The sequence below is a fragment of the Pogona vitticeps genome, chromosome 4 (genome assembly GCF_051106095.1).
Source record: "Pogona vitticeps strain Pit_001003342236 chromosome 4, PviZW2.1, whole genome shotgun sequence".
Taxonomy (NCBI): Eukaryota; Metazoa; Chordata; class Lepidosauria; order Squamata; family Agamidae; genus Pogona; species Pogona vitticeps.
This window is the reverse complement of record NC_135786.1, coordinates 101,388,547-101,408,451: the sequence shown is the minus strand read 5'-3', so window position 1 is coordinate 101,408,451 and position 19,905 is coordinate 101,388,547. Positions and strand designations below refer to the sequence as shown.

The following is a 19,905-nucleotide window of genomic DNA, read 5'->3' as shown; positions in this document are numbered from 1 at the left end:
ATAAATAACTTAAATATTAGATAACTTACCAAAAATACAGATTACAATCACTGCCTTAAAAGGCATACACCATATACATGTTATTTCATGTACAGGGAGATTTGCTTCTTCTAAGATTATGTATATGTGTGAAGGACAAAGGGCTAGTGTGCCGTCCTCAGTGGAGGATAGAGAGGAGGAGACATCTGGATGTGTAGAGGGAGACCTCATAAAGATAGAGAAAGAGGAATTTAAGGGCGAGAAGGCGATAGAGATATGCTTGGCGGAAGATAAGGAGGGAGACAAAGGGGAGGAGCAAGATGTGATATTATGGGAGGAGGTTATAAAAGGGGAAGAAGTAGTGCGGGAATTTCGAATTGAAGTGGGCAAGAAAGAAGGGAACAGGAGAAACAGTGTGGTGCAAACAGATAGAGTGGAAGAACAAGCTAACAAGGTCTGTGACCTGCTGAGAGAGTTTCCAAACCTCAAGATGGGAGGAGGATTGCTACCGGACCCATCTTTCCCCCAGGGGTGAAGGGACTGGGACCACTGAAAAGTGGAACCCCAAGTCCTAAATTCGACAGCCATCTCAGAGGTATGCCATGGTCAATGGTATCAAAAGCCACAGAAAGATCCAGGAGGACCAATAGGATTACACTCTCCCTGTCTGCCTCCCTCAAGGGATCGTCTTGCATGGTGATCAATGCCATTTCAGTTCCATGACACTGCCTAAACCCCAAATAAAATGAATATCCGTTTCCTCCAAGAACACCTGCAGCTGGTCAGCCACAACCCCCTTGACCAACTTGCCCATGAATAGAATATTGGCAGCAGACCCATTGTTATTAAAATAATCCGTTGCTTAATTTGATTTCTTTGAAATGGGCCATATAATGGTCTCTTTAAGTGGGAAGGTAAATAGCCCTCCTGTAGAGATGTATTAATGGTCGACACCTTTGTTGATTTGAAGAACCATGATAGACAAGGATCTGGACAGGAAGAGATGGATTTGCAATGTGCAAGTGTCTTGTCCACATCCTCAGGCCATATAAACTGAAACTGATGCAATTTAATCTCACTAGATGGTGTGTTGGACATCTTCAGATCTACTAGTATCAAAAAGGAGTCACGGTTCCAATGCATGCCTTGAACCATGGGTCTCAAGTAAGCTGCCAGACAACTGCAGTTTTACACATTTGGAAATAAATGTTGTTTTTGTCCAGAAGAAACAAGGCCATGGACAGCACAGGAAAGTTCCTCCTGTTAGTTAGAAGCAGTCTCAACTAGTTGGAGATAATATCTTATTTCAGTGGCCTCAAGTTTATTCTGTTATCTTTCAGATGCTTCCCCGATAGCCACAAAATTAAACTATGTGGGAGCTTTTTTCCATCTGCTCTGTAGCCTTTTTCAATGTTGCTTCATCATCCTTAACTCCTTAGAGAAGGCCAGGCTCTGCAGCAAAGAGGATGTCTAGAAGAGATCATGTCTACAGCTCAGGTCACCTCTGAAAACTCTGACAGGTGATCAGAGTATCAACAGTAGTTCAACCATATGAGTTGAAAAAACCCTAATATGCTTTGGAAACCAAAAGGATCCATCAGTTTTCATGGGTGGACCATAGTAATAGGTCCCTCCGCAGAGAAGGGTACAGTTGTACCAAGTCCAACTCTCAGCAGGAGATGGTCTGACCATGACAAAGGGGGAGGACTGAGGATTCACCACCTTCAGATCATCCTCTCCTTGTCCTGACATGAACACCAGATCTAGAATGTGATCTGAAACATGAATTGGTCCAGTGAAATGGAGAGAAGGGCCATGGCCATTATGAAATCCATGAACTCCAGAGCTGCTCCAGACTATTATGTCTCAGCATGTATGCTGAAATCTCCCAGAAGTAAAATATCTAAAGCTGTCACATAGATCAGCAGAAGGAGTAGAAATGAAGCTAAATCAGTCTTTGCAACTGTGCTTTACATATTTAGAAAACATAATTTCACATACTAAGGCAATGAGCTGTACAGTTATTAATATATTTATTAGCTAAAAGAAAAATACAGCAGTTTAGAATAAAAGAAGATATTTTGAGCAAAACATAGATTATAACATACAATACACATTAATGGTTTCCAAACTTGCTTCCCAAGTATGGGCAGGTTTCTTTTGCCCTCCTTGCATTTTGTGACAGCTACTGCCAGAATGACTAGACGTTATAATAAAACAGGTGAGTGGTGCAGAACCTTGGAGGGGAATATGTGACCCTCCAAACACTGCTAGACTATAGCTACTGTCATCACAAACACTAACCATGCTAGCTGGGACTGATGAGAAATGTAATCCATCAACAATCGGATGGCCAAATGTTCTCATGCACAATTTAGGAATTCAGCAAGATGTACATATCAGTCCCATCTAATATCTATAGGCCAGATCCAGTACACATTAGACTTTTCATCCTACTGGAATTAATATGGAAAAGTCTGTCATTATTTAAGTCCCTATGATTTTCATGGGAACTAAATGCAAATAACTTTGTCCAAAATCTGACCCCAAACAGATTTGTTTCTGCAGATTTGTTTCATTCAAGATGTTTGAGAGTCAAGAATTAAAGTGAAAATTTCAAGAGAAAACATTTCAAAGATAGAAAATAATTTTCCACGGGCATCTATCTGCAGAGAAAGTAGCAACTGGCAAAACTAGTTTCTAACAATGCCAAGGCTACAGAATTATGTTTAGCAGATACTTACCAGTTATCCCTTCTGCTAGTAAATCAGTCATTTTACCACATGATGATAGAAGTTTTGTGGTGAAGTCATCTAGAAGTATTATCTTTATATGGAGAAAAAAATCAAAGTAGTGCTTTAGATAGCTAAATTAAACTACATACTACTTCATTCAGATTGGGTTTTGAAATCCAATGACAGATACAGTGAAACCTTAGTCATTAAGTCACAGTTGTAGGTACTTTTAAAGTAAGTATTAATTTGCTTGAAAGAAGTCTTAATAACCAGGTTTTCAAATTGCTCAGATACTTAAAGAGGGTGTTCCAAAATTTCAGTACACCTATTAAAAAACCTTATGTCGTGTACTTAATTTATTTCAAAATACAGTATAGAAAAACATGAAATAGAGCATCAGACATTGACATCACAGCATGTGTGGGAACAAGGAATCTATCAAGTTACTATCTTCAGTTGGCTGCTCATTGACGTTTTTTTTAATGTATTTATTTCCAAAGAATGAAAAGACAATCGACCATTTTACAAATATTAAATACAAAACTATTCCCCACATTTCTCCAATTCACATATATACCTTTCCCCATCACCTTTTAAAGAAAAATTGACCAACAATCTAAGTTTCTTTTCAAACCACGTCTCTATTTTATCGGCATATTTTAATAATGGCTTCCAATTTTCCGTGAATTTACTATGGCTTATTTCTCCTCTATGTACTCTAACTTTATTCGTCATTTTTTCCATCAGCAATCTATGCCATATTTTACTTGAGAATGCTTGCAGTGAGAGATCTTGGGCTTTTTTCCAATTTTTAGCTATTTCGGATCTTGCAGTGCCTATGAGATTTGCAATTAATTCTTTATATTGTAGTTTCTCATTTCCCCCTGTGAATAATGAAAATAACAATAATGTTTCATTAATCTCTATTTTTGATTAGTCAGTGTTTCTATCCATTTAATTACCTCCAGCCAAAAAGTTTCTATTTTGGGGCAAGAAATCCACATATGTTCCAGAGTTCCCTTTTGTCCGCAGTTCCTCCAACATTTATCAGATATATCTTTATTAATTCTGTGTAGTTTTGTAGGGCATAGATGCCATCGATGCACAACCTTTAGAACCGTTTCTTTTGCACTTGCTGAAATAGATTTATATGGATATTTTCCCCAGATTCCTGTCCAAATTTCTTCAGGTATATTAATATTTAAATTTGTTTCCCAGACTGTTTTAGATCCTCCACCTTTTCCATATTCTTTTTCAATAATGCTTTTATATATTAGTGAGGTCACTCCTCTCTTTTTATCTTTTTGTATACAATATTCTTCGAATTCAGTTAATGTTCTTAGAAGGCTAGTTTTTTGTTGTAAGTGAGTAGCGAAACTTCTTATTTGTTTTATTTTGAACCAATTGCTTTTTATTTGCTTTGTTTTCTCTTCTATTTGCCTGATAGTAAGTGGTTTCCCTGACTCGAATAAGTCATTAATTCTGTATATTCCAATTTGCTTCCATTCCTTAAATTGTGCATATTTTTCTTTAGACTTAAAATCTGGGTAATCCATAAAGGGACATAAAGGGGATACTGGGGGGGGCAATGTTTTACTATGTTTTCTCCATATCCTTAATGTTTCAGAAATGAATGGGTTCTGTATTTGTTCTCCTTTTCCAATTTTTTTGTAGTATAAATATACTTGTTTACTATGTCCATTTACATTATTTAGGGGAACTAGACAAGGCGATCCCTTGTCTCCAATCCTATTTGCATTAATAATAGAACCTCTTGCGACAAAAATAAGAGAAAGTGAAAACATTAGAGGACTGTCCACAAAAAATAGACAACACAAAATAAACTTATATGCAGATGATATGCTCCTTTTTCTGGAGGACCCATTACAAAGAATAGAACATTTAAAAGAAATATTAGAGGAGCATAGTCAATATACAGGTTTAAAAAATAATTTCCAAAAATCTAAATTATTATGTTTAAATATCCCTATTAGGGAACAAAATGAAATTAGAAAAGCATCTCATTTAGAGTTATGTTATTCAAGTTTTAAATATTTAGGAATATGGATAACAAAAAATCTTAATCAATTAATCTACAGAAATTATAAAAATCTATTTAAATTTGCAAAAGAAAAAATGACAAAGTGGGTCAATTTGAACTTATCAATGCTGGGGAGAATTGCGTTGATTAGATTTTATATATTACCAAAATTTCAATTTCTATTCCAAAATATCCCATTACAGCCAGATACAAAAAAAGTAAAACTATGGCAAGGAAAGTTAGAAAATTTTATTGCAGGAAAGGGAATGAAGATTTATAAATAGCATCAAATATAGACAGGGTCAAAAGGGGGGATTAGGGATACCACAGCTCCAAAAATATTATGAAGCCTTGCAAATAAACCAAATTATTAAACTTATACAAATTGACGAGACTTGTAAAAATTCAGATTGGGTTAAAATGGAAAGTGAAATGAAAATGGCTGCTCATTGACGTGTCAACGGAAGTTTCTGGGCAATTATTTAATATAATTTATTTTGAATTATATTGTTATTTCTTTAAAGCTCTTTCAACAAGATAAAAATAAAAGCCAGGATCTAATTAGGTTATTTCCCTGATGAAACTGCCACCACCAGCAGAATCTGGAGGGAGTGCAACTCTCCCTCAGGTAACCTCGCCAAATAGATTTCAGAGATGGAAAAGCTTCCTGAACTCGTGTGTGTGTGTGTGTGTGTGTGTTTGTGTGTCTGTGTGTGCGCGCGCACGCACGATCACACGTGCGCAAAGGAGACTGTGTTGGGGAATAGAGCTATGTCATGCTAGCATTTGTGCAGTTTGATGTTATCTAGTGTCTTCTGGAATATGGTAAACTAAGCTGGTTGAATAGCTCAGTGAGTTAGGCCTCTGGTTGCGGAGTCAGAGACTGGTAGTTCAGTTCCCTACTGTGCATTTTGAAGAGCCAGCCTTGGGCAAGCTGCACAGTCCCAGGATGCTCCCAGAAGTAGTAGTAGTTCTGCGTACTCTCTATGTAGAAATTCTGAAAAGGGTCACCACAAGTCACAACTGACTTGACAGCAGCAGCTGAACAAATTCAGTTGTGCTTTGTTTTCTTCCTCATCCATGTGGAGACATGTAGGAGAAGGTCTAAGTACTGTAATATGTGTGACCCTGTTGATACTCCTGGACCTCTCAGTGGCTTTTGACACCACCAACCATGGTGTCCTTCTGGATAGGCTAGCTGAGCTGGGCGTCGGGGGCACAGCTTTATGGTGATTCTGCTTCTTCCTGGGTGACTTTGTCCAGAAGGTGGTGCTGGGGGACAGTTGCTCTGTCCCATGGTGTTTATGTCATGGGGTTCATCAGGGCTCGATATTGTCCCCCATGCTGTTTAACATCTACATGGAACCGCTGAGATACATCATCAGGAAGTTTGGGCTGAGGAGTCAGCAATATGCTGATGACACTCAGCTCTACCTCTCGTTTTCCACCAATCCAGGTGAGGCAGTTTCTGTGCTGAACTCGTGTCTGGACCTGATAATGGACTGGATGAGGGTTAATAAATTGAAACTCCATCCAGACAAGACGGAAGTGCTGTTAGTGGGTGCTTCGCTGGACAGGTTGGAGGGCCATTTCTCTGCCCTGGATGGCGTTGCACTTGCCCTAAGGGACAGGGTGCACAGCTTGAGGGTGCTCCTGGACCCCGGTCTAACTCTGGAAGCCCAGGTGGACTCGGTGGCCAGGGGCGCCTTCCTTCAGCTATGAAAATTATACCAGCTACGGCCCTACCTGGATGAGCATAGTATCATGACAGTTATACATACACTGCTAACATCCTGTATAGATTACTGTAACGTGCTGTAGGTGGGGCTGCCTTTGAAGACGGTCCGGTGACTGCAACTGGTCCAGAATCGAGCTGCGCAGCTGCTAAGTGGCTGCTAGGGAACACATCAGGCCAGTTCTCTTCAAATTGCATTGGCTACCAGTCGCTGCCCGGGCCCAATTCAAAGTGCTTGTTTTGAAATATAAAACCCTAAATGGCTTGGGACCTGGATACCTGAAGGACCACCTCCTTCCATATGAACTTACCCAGCAATTAAGATCTTGTCAGGGGCCCTCCTGAAAAAGCCATCTCTCAAGGAAATAAGAGGGATAGCTTGTAGACAAAGGGCCTTTTTTGCAGCTGCCCCTAGACTATGGAACGCCATCTCGAGTGAGATTCGTCTGGCGCAGACGTTGATGACATTTTGGTGCTAGGTCAAAAACTTCCTGTTCCAGAAGATTTTTAATTGAAATAATATCAACTGTGGGTCCTGATGAAAATTTTTAGAGTACTGTATTTATTTATTTTTTGATCTTGTATTTTTTTCTTAAACTACAACATAAACATAAACATAAAACACATAAACCAAAATACAAATCGACTGTGTTGGCCACCACCATAGTCGGGACCTCTTGCAGTAATCCTCTTCTTTCTCTGTCTATTCTTTTTCTTCCTTTATTGTCCTCTTCTCTAGAATTGCACTGATTCTTGACTTGGAGCTTTCCCCTTTCCTCTTGTTAGCACATATTCAAGAAATTTACCCCATATATCATAGAAATTATTTTTCATCTCTCCTTTTTTAACCTTAAAGTTACAAGTTAACTTATTATTTATAGCAATGTTCCATATTTCATTATACCATTCTTCCAGTCGAAATTCAGACTTTGATTTCCAGTTCCTAGCTATTATTAATCTGGCTGCTGTTAATAAATTGGTAATCAACTCTCTAGTCATCTTATCATATTCCACATTCTCAAATATTGATAACAAAGCTATCTCAGGATTATCTATATCTTTTTCACATATGTCATTTATTTCTTTAAAGATTAGTTTTCAAAACCTTTGTACTTTTTCGCATTCCCACCACATATGAAAGTATGTACCAATTTCCTTTTCACATTACAACAGACATTCAGATAACAAGCGTTAATTTTATTCAATTCTGTCGGTGTCAAATACCATCTTAAACCCAATTTGAAAAAAATTTCTCTTACTATATAAATCGTAAAACCCTCATTTTTCACATCTTCCTCCATTCTTCATCATTTATTCTTTTTCCTAAGTCCTGTTCCCACACTAACTTCAATCCTTCTTAGTCTCTACTTCTCCTAGATCAAGCAGGAATCTATAAATTTTACTCACTGCACTCTTTACTGAATCAGTCATCTGAATATCTTCATATGATAATAGAAATTGTTCATACTTCGTATATTCTCTACCTTTATTATACTTCTTCACCCATTCATTAGTCCATCTTTCTAGTTGCATATAATTCAACCATAATATATTCTTATTTTAATAGATCTCTTTCATTTGATCTTTCAATCTCATTTTATACAACTAGTCTTCTAATCTAATCACTTTTTTCTTTAAATAATTCTGCAAAAACTTTTATATTGGCGGGAAAATTTTCTATTTTAGTCACTAATTCTAATGGACAGTTAAACGGACATAATTTCTTTCTATTCCTGTATCAGATGTTTAACATAGTCTTTAAAACGGGTTATTAATTTTGCTTATTTTATATTTCTTAATTATACCAAATAGATGTTTTTCAATATCCACCAGTAATTCAGATTATTTCATTTTCCACCAAATTAACCTTTCTTGGTTATATATAATCTCCCCAATTAACCTCAACTGATTAGCCAAATAATATTTTTTTATATTTGGTATGCCTATATTTCTAGAACTGACATCAAAGAAAGATGTTCTTGTCATTATAGGGGATTGGAATGCTAAAGTAGGAAGTCAAGAGAGAAAATGAACAACAGGAAAGTTTGGCTTTGGAGTTCAAAACGAAGCAGGGCAAAGACGAACACACTAACAAGGTTATGCTCAAAATCCTACAAGGCAGGCTTCAGCAGTATGTGGACAGAGCTCCCAGAAGTATGTATGAAGCATGTATGAAGATGGGAATGTTTTCTTCATGAGCCGATGGGAAAGTACCCTGCCATGTCAGGAGACGATAAGGCGTGAACACACAACATGTTGTCCACATCCGGACCAAGACAAGGAGAACAACACCTGAATTTCTCCTGGGAACAAAAGGTGGGATGAGAACGGACTTTCCTAATCACCTATTGGTCAACACCTTGAGAGATGAAGAGGAAGGGTGGTGCCAAGAAAGTAGAAGTGCAATGTGGACTGTTCCTTAGTCTATAGAGAGGCTTAGGAGCCATTTTGAATCTTTTTTCCCTATGCTAGATCAAGGGAATTGAAATGTAGAATCTCGGAAAGAAGGAGAAGGGGGCTATACCCTAGGCCTAGTATTTTTAGCTATACAATGGTACCTCACAAGACGATTACCCCGCAAAACGTTTTTTTCGCTAGACGTTGACTTTTTGCAATCGCTATAGCAATTCACAAAACGGTTTTTCCTATGGGGGATTTCGCTGGACGATGATTTGGTCTGTGCTTTGCAGACCATTTTTTTTGCAAGACGACAATTTTTACAGCTGATCGGCAGCTTCGCAAAATGGCTTCCCTATGGGCGATCTTCGCAAAACAGGTGTTTTCGGGACCGATGCTTCGCAAGACAGCGATTTAAACAGCTGATCGGCACTTCGCAAAATGGCTTCCCTATTGGCGATTTTCACTGGATGACAACTATTTCCCCCCATTGGAACACATTAAACAGGTTTCAATGCATTCCAATGGGGAAACGCTTTTCGCTAGACGATATTTTCACAAGACAGCTATTTCAATGGAACAGATTAATATTGTCTAGCGAAGCACCACTGTATTTTTGTTTAGTGAATGATGCCTAGATTTCTTTGCAATATTCTATGGAAATGTAACTTATGCTTTGCTTATGCAACAAACTGAATATCTATAAAGACTATTTTTTCAATAAAAAATTATTCTTAAAATCCTTAAGAATGGTCTTTTGAACAGCAAGTCTGCTAAGCCTGCTTCCAGAGAGATTGTGAGGCCACGGAATGCTACAGAAATGTATTTGCCTGAGCTTTGATAGATCTGGCGATGACAAAGCTCACATGTGTGTTCTTGCTGAACTTAGTTAAATGCAAGCAAGTATCTTTTAGGATAGACTTGTGAGAAGGGATCTGTAATTCTTCCTGACTGAAGTCACTTGGACTCTACCCAGCTGTAAGTAAGGTTCAGACTCTCTAATTGCTCTCTATCCGCCGATCAAGCGCTCCCCACAAGGAGGCTGGGTCGTGACATGGTGACCATGTCATGACCCAGTCTCCTTGTGGGGAGCGCTTGGTCGGCGGACAGAGAGTAATTGGGAGCCTGAATACCCCTAAACAGCGGAGTAGAGTCCTGGTGAACTCAGCTAGGGCGTACAACAAATGCCTTCTTACAAGTCTGCCCTAAAAAGATACTTGCTTACACTTAATTAAGTTCAGCAAGAAGTTGCACATGAGCTTTGTAGTCCTAAAATCTACTAAGCTCAATTAAGTAGAACTCAATAGTGTACTATGGCCTTGCTTCCCTCTCTCGGAATGGCTGCGACAGGCTTTGCTGTTCAAGAGACCAAAATATTTTATAATTGATCTTTTTTAATGAAAAAAATATAGATTTACAGAATAAACTCAGTTTGATGCATAAGCATAGCAATAATACATTTCCAAGGCTTGTTACAATTACAATTAAGGCAACTAATTCCCTTTTGATCACAAAAGCTCTAAAAATCTCTAAAAGCTTTCCTTAGGGTAGGTAAAGCTTTCTGCCATCAGAGTGGTTTCATCTGCATTATCTGAGGTTGTTGATATTTCTTCTGGCAAACTTAACTCCAGCTTGGGATTCATCCAATCCTGCCTTTCGCATGATGTATTCTGCATATAAGTTAAATAAGCAGGGAAACAACATACAGCCTTGTCGTACTCCTTTCCCAATTTTGAACCAATCAGTTGTTCCATATCCAGTTCTAACTCTTGTTTCCTGTCCCACATATAGATTTCTCAGGAGATAAATAAGGTGGTCAGGCAATCCCATTTCCTTAAGAATTTGCCATAGTTTGCTGTGGTCCACACAGTCAAAGGCTTTTGCGTAGTCAATGAAACAGAAGTAGATGTTTTTCTGGAACTCTCTGGCTTTCTCCATAATCTAGTGCATGTTAGCAATTTGGTCTCTAGTTCTTCTGCCCCTTAGAAATCCAGCTTGTACTTCTGGGAGTTCTCGGTCCACGTACTGCTGAAGCCTATCTTGGAGGATTTTGAGCATAACCTTGCTAGCGTGGGAAACTAGTGCAATTGTATGGTAGTGGGAGCATTCTTTGGCACTGCCCTTCTTTGGGATTGGGATGTAGACTGATCTTTTCCAGTCCTCTGGCCACTGCTGCCTTTTCATTGGCATATTGAGTGTAGCACCTTAACAGCATCATTTAAATAGTTCCAATGGAATGCCATCACCTCCACTGGCCTTGTTGTTAGCCATGTTTTCTAAGGCCTACTTGACTTCACTCGCCAGGATGTCTGGCTCAAGGTCAGCAACCACACTATCTGAGTTCTCTGGGACATCCAGATCTTTCTGGTCTAATTCTTCTGTGTATTCTTGCCACTTCTTCTTGGTGTCTTCTGCTTCTGTAAGGTCCCTACCATTTTTGTCCTTTATCATGTCCATCTTTGCTCAAAATGTTCTTTTAATAGCTCCAATGTTCTTGAACAGATCTCTGGTTTTTCCTTTTTCTATTCTTTTCCTCTATATCTTTGCATTGTTCATTTAAGAAGGCCCTCTTGTCTCTCATTGCTATTCTTTGGAAGTCTGCATTCAATTTTCTGTAACTTTTGCTATCTCCCTTGCATTTTGTTTCCCTTCTCTTCTCTGCTGGTTGTAAGTCCTCGTTGGACAGCCACTTTGCTTTCTCCCTTTTCTATGGGATGGTTTTTGTTGCTGCCTACTGTACAATGTTATGAGCCTCCATCCATAGTTCTTCAGGCACTCTGTACACCAAATCGAGTTCCTTAAATCTGTTCTTCACTTCCACTGTGTATTCATAAGGGATCTTGTTTAGCTTATACCTGACTACCCAGTAGTTTTTCCTACTTTCTTCAGTTTAAGCTTATATTTTGCTATAAGAAGCTGATGATCAGAGCCACAACCAGCTCCAGGTCTTGTTTTTGCTGACTGTATAGAGCTTCTCCGTCTCTGGCTGCAGAGAACATAATCAATCTGATTTCAGTATTGCCCATCTGGCGATGTCCATGTGCAGAATCGCCTTTTGTGTTGTTGGAAAAGAGTGATGACCAGCTTGTTCTCTTGACAAAATTCTATTAGCCTTTGCCCTGCTTTGTTTTGAACTCAAAGGCCAAACTTCCCTGTTGTTCCTTTTGTCTCTTGACTTACTACTTTAGCATTCCAGTCCCCTATAATGAGAACATCTTTCTTCGGTGTCAGTTCTAGAAGGTGTTGTAGGTCTTCATAGAACTGGTCAATTTCAACCTCTTCAGCATCGGTGATTGGTGCATAAACCTGGATTACTGTGATGTTGAAAGGTCTGCCTTGGATTCGTATCGAAATCATTCTATCATTTTTGAGATTGTATCCCAGTACAGCTTTCTCCACTCTTTTGTTGACTGAGGGCTACTCCATTACTTCTACGGGATTCTTGCCCACAATAGTAGAGATGGTAATTGTCTCAATTGAATCCGCCCATTTCCGTCCATTTTAGTTCACTGACGCCCAGGATGTCAATGTTTCTTCTTGCCATCTCCTGTTTGACCACATCCAGTTTACCAAGGTTCACAGATTTTACATTCCAGGTTCCTATGCAGTATTCTTCTTTGCAGCATGGGACTTTCCTTTCACTCCCAGGCGAGTCCACAGCTAAGCGTCCTTTCAGCTTTGGTTCAACCACTTCATTAGCTCTGGAGCTACTTGTACTTGTCCTCCGCTCTTCCTCAGTAGCATGTTGGATGCCTTCCGACCTGAGGGGCCCATCTTCCAGCATCATATCTTTCAGCGTTTTTTCTGTCCATGGAATTTTCTTGGCAAAGATAATGGAGTGGCTTGCCAGTTCCTGCTACAGGTGGATTGTGTTTAGTCAGAACTCTCCACAATGACCTGTCCATCTTGGGTGTCCCTGCACGGCATAGCCCGTAGCTTCTCTGAATTACTCAAGCCCCTTCGCCACGAAAAGGCAGCAATCCGTGAAGGTGATAGAATCTATACAGTATAGAATCTATAGGTTATAGAGCCATAGGTATGCATCTATACTATACTATAGATGCACACCTATGGCTCGATAACCTATTTTTTGACCTGAATTCTGGGGAAAGCAAACTTTCAGTCAAAGATTAATGTTCCATTGAGTTTCACTGAAACAAAAAACACTTGCATTTAGAAGTGTAGTAGAGTTAAAAACTATTATTATTATTTCTAAGAAAGAAGAGAATGGTGATGCTGCTAGAAAACTTGTATTCAGTTACCACTGTTACTTACTTGGCACCAAAGTTTGTTAAGTGACACTGGTAGCTGAATACACTTTTTATTACAATCAGTTTGTAAACTAAACTATACACTGCAACGTTCCTTAAATAAATGTTTATAAAAAAAACATCAGTTACAAACTGTTGTAAATAAATCTATAGTGCACTGTTGTAAAATAAAATCAAGTTGTAAATAGTGTGAATCACTGTAGCATTTACACCTGTAATGACTTAAGATCCCTGTTTGGTATTCAGTTATTTCCTTTGGAAGCTTTGTTTTGTAAATTATTACCTGTAATAAAAGCAATTTAACATTAGCCTTACCTTCCATTCTTCTTCCTTTCTACAGTCATCAAATACTGCTGTTTTCAGCTCTGAAAATAAAATAGCAGTATTGTAACAATGTGATAGAATTCCAGTTCTATAAGGACAGAGCTTGACACTACAAATAAGCTCATTTCATTTTTTAAATTTTTTTTATTCTTTAGCAATATCAAACCATATCTCTTTGCATTAAAAAAATTCAAAAATAAGCAACAGAAGAGCACAAGAGAAATGCACAAACATAACTGAAAATTCTCCATGTAGAGCATCTCTCTCTCTTTACTTCTAGATTGTTTGTTTATATTATTATATGAATTATATTCAGTTATACTCTCCAATACATCATCGTACAAGAAACAAAAAATAGAAAGCTCTGCACAATGTTTTGGTGTGGTCTTCTCAATCTTTTAGATAAAGACAATTATCCCTGCAGATATTTTACTTATGAATGTGTATTCCAACATACTGTGTCTAATAGCTGCTTCTAACATTAACACAATTTGACTTTAGAAACTACTGTATTTGAAAATGATAGTTTTAATGGTTTATCTGTTTTAAATATTAAATGTATTTTAATTGGTTCTACTATATATCTAACTGTGTTTTTAATTCTATTCTTTTTAATACTGTGAGCTAGCTTGAGTCCCCTTGATATGAGAAACGCAGCCTATTAATAAGACAAATAAAATAAATATCCACAAACAACTTCTACTACTAACCAGACATAAGGTTATTAGTGACTCTGGTTCTCTAGATAGCACTGGAGGTTTTCTGAAATTAATGATATCTAATGCATCAATGTATATTCCAGTGTACATATCAAGTCATGTATAGCCAATTAATTTTTACTTAATTAATTCCAGTATCTAAACTGAACTGTTTATCCAACCACACTATCAATAAGTATATGTGAAGACAAATCACATCCATTAGAACATCTTTTAAGCACTGCAGTCCTACGGTTTTTGCAGCCTAAATCCTACTGCATTTTCCTTTGTGCAAAAGGGCAACAGTTTTCTATTTCCTAGACTGTCAACATTTTTCTGTTTCCTAGATTGTCTATCGTGGGACAGAGCACAAGATAGTTGATATAATCAAAGATGGGTGCGTGCCACTAGCATGACGGCTTTTACACAATCTCATAGGACAATAGGATTTCAACATCTTATTGAAGTCACCAATATGCTGATGACACTCAGCGCTACCTCTCGTTTTCCACCAATCCAGGTGAGGCGGAACTCATGTCTGGACCTGATAATGGACTGGATGAGGGTTAATAAATTGAAACTCAGTCCAAACAAGACGGAAGTGCTGTTAGTTCGTGCTACGCCGGACAGGCTAGAGCGCCATTTCCCTGCCCTGAATGGTTACACTCCCCCTAAGGGACAGGGGCCACAGTCTGGGGGGGGGCGCTCCTGGACCCCAGTCTAACTCTGGAAGCCCAGGTGGAAATTATACCAGCTACGGCCCTACCTGGATGAGCGGAGTCTCATGACAGTTACACACACACTGGTAACATTTCGTATAGATTACTGCAATGCGCTGTACGTGGGGCTGCCTTTGAAGACGGTCTGGTGACTGCAACTGGTCCAGAATTGAGCTGCGCAGCTGGTAAGTGGTGGGGCCACTAAGGGACATATCAAGCCAATTCTGTTTAAATTACATTGGCTACCAGTTGCTGCCCGGGCCCAATTCAAAGTGCTTGTTTTGACCTATAAAGCCCTAAACAGCTTGGGCCCTGGATACCTGAAGGACCGCCACCTTCCATATGCACCTGCCCAGCAGTTAAGATTTAGCCAGGGAGCATTTCAGTGCCAGGTCAAAACCTTTCTGTTCCAGAAGGCTTTTAATTGAAATAATATCAACTTTGGATCCTGATGGCAATTTTTAGAGTATATATTTTAATTGTATTTTAATTGTTTTATCTTTTTATTGTATTTTAATTGTTGTAAGCCGTCCAGAGACATTTGGGTAGAGTGGGCGGCATATAAGTTAAATAAATAAATAAAACATCTCAACTATGTTTTCAAAGTGGTAGTCATGTTAGTCTGTGCAAGCGTATCAACAAGAATCACAAAACAAAAGCAAATCAACAACAGAGGCCTTGTGGCACCTGCTATATTTTAATGTGAGCTTTTGTGGAACAAGTCCACTTCTTCATACTTATAAGAATACAGAGACTGCATGGCAAAATATTAATGCATGACTCTAATACTGTATAAAGAGACATGGAGATTGGTACTGTATATTCAAGTTGTAAATCAAGTTGAATCATTGTAGCATTCCTGTAATGACTTAAAATCCTTGTTTGGCATTCAGTTATTTTCTTTTGAAGCTTTGTTTTCTAAAGAGCAACAATGATTAGTTGGCAAAAGAACACCAGTCTATAGAAAACTATAGCAGAAACAGCATGTGATAATGAGCTAAAAATCACTGACTTTACCTATGAAGCATATTCTGTAAGGCTGGCTTATCATAGGAAAGGAACTTGGCTGTGGAAAATGACAATGGATAACAACAAAATTATTGTGGTATTTCACATTTGATAGCTAAATAGTTTAGGTATCTGGCAGCAGAGCAAGAGGTTGGGAGCTCAATTCCCCACTGTGTCTCCTGTGAGTAGAGCCAGCCTGTGTGGCCTTGGGCAAGCTGCATAGTCCTAGGGTGCCCTTAGAAGAAGGGAATGGTAAACTGCTTCTGAATATGTTCACAGCCTGCATTTGAGCTCAGCAGTTTCAGGCAGCTGACTTGAGGTTGATTCAGCATTCCATCCTTCATTCTTTACCTGGAAAACCCTGATAAGCGTTCCCGTATGTCAGAATAGACTTACAGCGCATGATTATTACTGTATTTTCCCATGTATAAGACACCCCCCTGTGAAAGACACACCCACACCAACTTTTCTAACCTAAAATTTCTTTCTTTGCACAAAAGTGGAGGCGGAAGGCAAATTCTGCTTTCCCCCTACATTTTCGTTGCAAATGTTTTGAAATGAAAATGTAGCGGGAAAGTAGAAATCGCTTCCCCTCCCATTTTCTTTGCAAAAGGTGAAGGGGGAAAGCTGCTTTTTGCAATGAAAATGTAGGGGGAAAGTAGGAATCACTTTCCCCCTCCATTTTCTTTGCAAAACATGGAGGGGGAAAGCAAGGATCAAAGCACTTTGATCCCACTCCCCTCCTTATTTCCGAGTATAAAACGACTCTCAGTTTTTTCTTTAATTATTTTAGGAAAAAGTATTGTTTTATACACAGAAAAATATGGTACTATTAATGGCTTAAGAATCCCTGGCTAATATTTAAACCATTGAAACGTGTTTTAAAGCATATGCATATATTTTATTTCAGCTGTTTCCCCTCTGGATTCTCGTTTTATAATTTTTCTGATTCCAAAATAGCAACTTTCAAATCATATGAAGAGTGTCCTAGTAGACTGAAATAATTAGAAACAGATATCTGCATATTGTCATTCCTGATGTCCTTCTCTGAGAACTTCTATGCCAGAAACATTCAAAATAGGAGCTATTGCTGACCAAGGCCATTTCTTCATTACTAACAAGAACCTCCACCAACATTCAATTACAGTCTGCAGTAAAGTTCCACAAAGACTCTAACCATCAATGGGTAAGAATTTCCTTATACAGTGGGGTCTTGACTTGAGAACTTAATCTGTATTGGAAGGCAGTTCTCAAGTCAAAAAGTTTGTAAGTCAAGTCTCCATTGACCTACAGTGCATTAAAAACCGATTAATCCCGTAACAGGCCGTTTTTGTTCCATTTTGGTTTTTTTCTGGTCTGTAAGTCAATTCTCAGGCTGCAAGTCAAACCTAAATTTTGCGGCCAGAGAAGTCTGTAACTCAAAAAGTCTGTAAGTCAAGCCGTCTGTAAGTCAAGGGTCCACTGTACTGTATTCTTTGTTATCACGGTCAGGATGCCTGAAGCATTGTAAGCAAGATAGAGCAAAACTACATACCACTAAATAATATAACATTACTAGTTTCTAGTGCATGATCTCAAGGTGCCCATATAAATGAATACTTCTAGGGAACTCTAGATTCTATTGTATCAGAATAACTAAAATCATGGGTGAATTTTGACAGTTGCTCACAGAAAATGTCAAGTTCCTTTGCCCCAAAACACTCACAACAAGTCCCAATTTATTTTTAAGTGCTCAAAGAACTAGAGAGGAAACATTATATCACATGAGAAATAGAAGCAGGAAACAAATGAGGACACAGAAAACAATGGTAACAGCCTCCTTATTATGTGTTGAACAGCAGGAGAGAAAATAAATCATTCAGCATCACTTTGTTTTCAGGTCACCCCACATGCAGAAAAAAAATTGCTAAAAAAAATTACACAGCGCAGATGACAAAAGCAAATGTGCAGTCCAATTCTGTACAGAGGTAGCAAAGTTTATGTACTGAAATCAGCAACTTTAAGCCCTTGGACTAGGACAAGGGAAAATGATGGTGGCTTAAACATCCCGGGTCTTTTCTTGTAGCGCTGCACACTATAAAGTGAGGTACAGTATATTGAATTAACTGTTGAATGGCAAGTCAACACTAATTTAAACCCTACCAACTCAACAAGTTTACGCTTGTTGAGACTGACAGATCCTGTCATTAATGTTTTACGTAGTTTGACTCATAAATCCTACCCTCCGCATCCAAGTACAAGCAGGGCAAAGATACATTCAACTGAACATTTTAAAAATGTGCCCCTCTGGTCACAAATCATACCATCCCTACTATTTTATCTATTAGGACTGGAATGTAAAAAAAGTCTTCATTCTGGCGAAAACGGGCTATATTGAGTCTAAACACAATAAGAGAGCTGGCTGAGGATTCCCAAACCCTGCAAAGAATCTTGACTCCAGTGTGAAACCAGAACATCAAGCACACATTTTCTTCCTCTCCTGAACAAGTTGTGCAAAAATGACTCAGGCAAAACTAATGTATTTTCCCTTTGTCAGCTTGAACAACAGCAAAAATGAAAGGGTATGCTGATTGATCATAAAGATACAGACACTCCAGTGCTACTTTTAAAAAAATCTAATCCATAGATGGTAAATATTATCACAGTTTTAAGTACCATGCATTTTTTAAAAAAATTGCATGTATACAAACTCTCTTCATCTTACAGTGGGCAGAAAATCTGTTGCATTATCTCATTCACCACGAGCACAGGATTAAGGATTTACACCCTTACCACAAAGCCATATAAACCCATAGCTTTAAGGAACATATCTGAGACACATACCATCTATAAGCCCCCTGAACAACAAAAATGCCTGTAAATTTTTTGTATCATCCTTCCTGTTCAAGTCCAACACTTTCTCTGTTTTCTTCCTCAGCGAACTTTTCATTACTGCCATTGACTGTGTTAAAATATTCATTCATTATCCCTGCCTAGATTCCAATACATATGTCCTTTTCTTTTTACTAAAACCCAACCCATCTAACATCTCTCCACTAGATTCTGCCCCTCAGCATTAGCAACAAACACAGGACGTTGCCGTCCCATGCTCATTCCTTACTAAAATTAATCAGATTGGATTTACACCTAGGACTGAAGTTCAAATCCCCATTATCACCCACAATGCTCACTGGAGTAACCTCAGTTTTCCAACCTATTCTCATTGCCGAAATGTGGATTTTTAAAAACAAATCTGAAATAATTCCTCGCCGAGGGGGAAAAATGAGTAAGATTGCCATTGTCTTCTTGTTTCAAAAAAAAACAAAAACTCACCTTCCGACCCTTTTTAGATAGCAACCCTGCACACGGATATTTAGCAGGTGAAAGGCTTCCTTGTAGAAAGGTAGGAATCCAAGGAACCCCTTCACCCGTTTTCCCCCTCACTCCCTTTGCCGGCCCGCGAAGGTAGGACTGAAGGGTTGAGGGGTTACCCTCCCCTCAAAAAAAAAAAAAAAAAAAAAAAAAGAGAGAGAGAGAGAGAGAGAGAGAGAGAGAGAGAGAGAGAGAGAGAGAGGATAACCCGGCAACCCGCGGCTACCGTGTTCTCTCACGAAAGCCGTCACCCCAAAGCATGCCTGCACCAAACCCACCATCCCCTCTCTTTTCCTTAGTTCCTCGGACATACAGGAGTGGCCTCCGGCAGTCATCGTAGGAAAACCAAGCAGAAAAAGGACCACCTCGCTACGTTATGCCGGATTCTTTAAATGACACGACGGTGGTGGTTGCTGTTTAATATGTTAGGCGTAAGAGAAGGTTAGCTAGGAGAAAGAAGACGAACGCGGCAGTTCCCCCGCACTCACTCTGCCACACCAGGCTCTTCAGTCCCCGGTCTCCACTCGCAGCCGGCGCCATCTTACTTCCCCTGCCCTCGACGTGACAGAAAACAAATTCCGCACTCTTGGAGGAGAAGGCCACTCAGGCCCCGCCTCCTTCCCGGCAGGCCACGCCCCTCATCCTGC

The 19,905-nt window shown here is 39.0% G+C and overlaps 1 protein-coding gene across 1 annotated transcript in view; it reads right to left on the bottom strand.

Annotated features, from left to right (window-relative positions):
- The window catches only part of STXBP3 (syntaxin binding protein 3), a 54,076-nt gene extending 34,171 nt beyond the window's left edge, over positions 1–19,905 (bottom strand). Inside the window, exons 1-3 of the mRNA XM_020784636.3 lie at positions 19,747–19,905; positions 13,474–13,523; positions 2,724–2,805 (exon numbers count right to left, since the gene is read on the bottom strand). Of these exons, the coding sequence (XP_020640295.3) occupies positions 2,724–2,805; positions 13,474–13,523; positions 19,747–19,798 (184 nt within the window). The 5' untranslated portion in view covers positions 19,799–19,905. The remainder of the gene's footprint in view (positions 1–2,723; positions 2,806–13,473; positions 13,524–19,746) is intronic.